Consider the following 2057-nt stretch of genomic DNA (forward strand, 5'->3'; position numbering starts at 1 on the left):
TCATCATCATCATCATCATCATCATCATCATCATCATCATCATCATCATCATCATCATCATCATCATCATCATCACCATCATCATCATCATCATCATTATCATCATCAAGTAGACATCAGCGATCATGGTTCTCCATTCACGTTACCCTGATTTTTTCCCGTTACCCATCTGTTTATATACTCTAGGTAGGTGGCTCTAGGCCTACCCCTGCCTCGTTTGCCTTCAATCTTACCATTGAGAGCTAGATGTTCAAGACCAACAGGCTACCTATATTAAAGCTTGAGTGTGAAAACAAGCATGTCTAAGTATTAGAACTGTTTAACCAAAGCAAGGTACCGGAATACACGAAAGAACACCACAAAAAAAGAAAAAAGAAATAAGGCCATACCATCACATCCACTCTCATCACTTCCATCCGCACAGTTGACGTCCCCGTCACATTTAAAGCCGAAGTCGATACAAGTTCCATCTGAGCATTGGAATTGTTGAAAGCTACACTGGGCTTTCGCTGTGCAGAAATAGAAACATTATCAGACTTATTATCAAGACAGATCGTTATGCCATACACGAGGTTGAAAGAACTTTACCCTTTTCCCCTATCATTCTGTTTGTAGAATACTGCCTTTGTAGAATGAGAAATGAAAAGTGTTTTTCTTTTATGTACCTCATATAATGTTTGTGTAAGGGGGAAACAATTATAAACGCTTATTAAACAACAACAACAACAATTCTATTGCCCCTTTCTAGTTCTTTTAAACTAGAGCAGTAGGGATTAGCGTATCTCTCACAACACCTTTGCTTGTTCGTAGATTCCAATAGCATTGATATTCTTTAGATTTCAGTTTTAGTAAGAGTTTTACGACACTTGCAACACAATAAGATCATATAAGTGCCGAAGCATTGATATTCAAGAAAACAGGCTGGTCTTCAAAATGTGTAAATAGACCAGCGAAAATGAGTTAAAAACCCACAACCAAACAATCACAGTATACCTTCACATCCACTCTCATCACTTCCATCTGGACAGTCTACGTCCCCGTCACATTTCTCACTGAGATTGATACAAGTTCCGTCCGAGCAGTTGAATTGTCCGGGGGTACATGGGACTTGAACTGTTGAAGAAACATTAGAAAAAAAACCCCAATTTCTTCACCTTTTCGTTACTGAGCTCACAGCGTCATTAGCAAGGTTGTATTTCTGTGATCCAGTTTGTCTCATACTGATTCTAGAATGTGTGACTCTTAACTCTTTAGGGACGTATCGGAAACATTTGTCCGACCAGAAACAGATCAAGCTGCAAGAACATACATCTACAAATATCCCTCAAAGAAAGGGCAAGTTAACACAATGTTTTAAGCATACAAAAAAGAAAGTATACATATTATAGACTTTAAAACAACAAAGTCGTACCAGGACAATTCCGCTCATCGCCACCATCGGAACACTCGCGAGCCCCGTCACATACCCATATGAGGGGGATGCAAGTTCCATCCGAGCAGGTGAAGTCTTCCGAGGTACACTTGACTTGAAGTGTAGTTTTTGAAAAAAAGGAAGAAAAGAAACCAATATTATCTTCATATTTTTTTCACTGCACTCACACCGTCCCCTGCAGGTTTGTAATTTTGTTATCTAGTTTATCTCGTATTGACTACTGAATATTGCAATTGTAAGACTATTGCTTTAAGCACAAGTTGTCACAACCACTGAAAGCGTACGTATGGTCATTTCTTTTGTATGGATGCGAGATCTGGCCTCTAAATAAGGACACAGAGAGAAGACTGGAGGCCGCCGAATTGTAGTACATGTATTCATTGAGGGTACTCATAATCTCATGGACAAAGTGGAAAACAAATAGAAAAGTGTTCCAAATGGCACTTTGTGAAAGATCCATTGTCAGAACAATCCGACACTTGCAACACAATAAGATCATACAAGTGGCGAAGCATTGATATTCAAGAAAACAGGCTGGTCTTCAAAATGTGTAAATAGACCAGCGAAAATGAGTTAAAAACCCACAATCAAACAATCACAGTAATAATGATAATAATAATAATAA

The 2057-nt window shown here is 38.6% G+C and overlaps 1 protein-coding gene across 1 annotated transcript in view; it reads right to left on the bottom strand.

The window, feature by feature from the left end:
- Positions 1–2057, bottom strand: part of LOC101846105 (sortilin-related receptor) — a gene marked incomplete in the record, with an annotated part of 43066 nt that overhangs the window by 12891 nt on the left and 28118 nt on the right. Inside the window, 2 exon segments of the mRNA XM_005111389.3 lie at positions 994–1113; positions 1412–1525. Coding sequence (XP_005111446.2) covers positions 994–1113; positions 1412–1525 — 234 coding nt within the window.

This window comes from Aplysia californica, unplaced genomic scaffold, assembly GCF_000002075.1.
Source record: "Aplysia californica isolate F4 #8 unplaced genomic scaffold, AplCal3.0 scaffold01052, whole genome shotgun sequence".
Lineage (NCBI taxonomy): Eukaryota > Metazoa > Mollusca > Gastropoda > Aplysiida > Aplysiidae > Aplysia > Aplysia californica.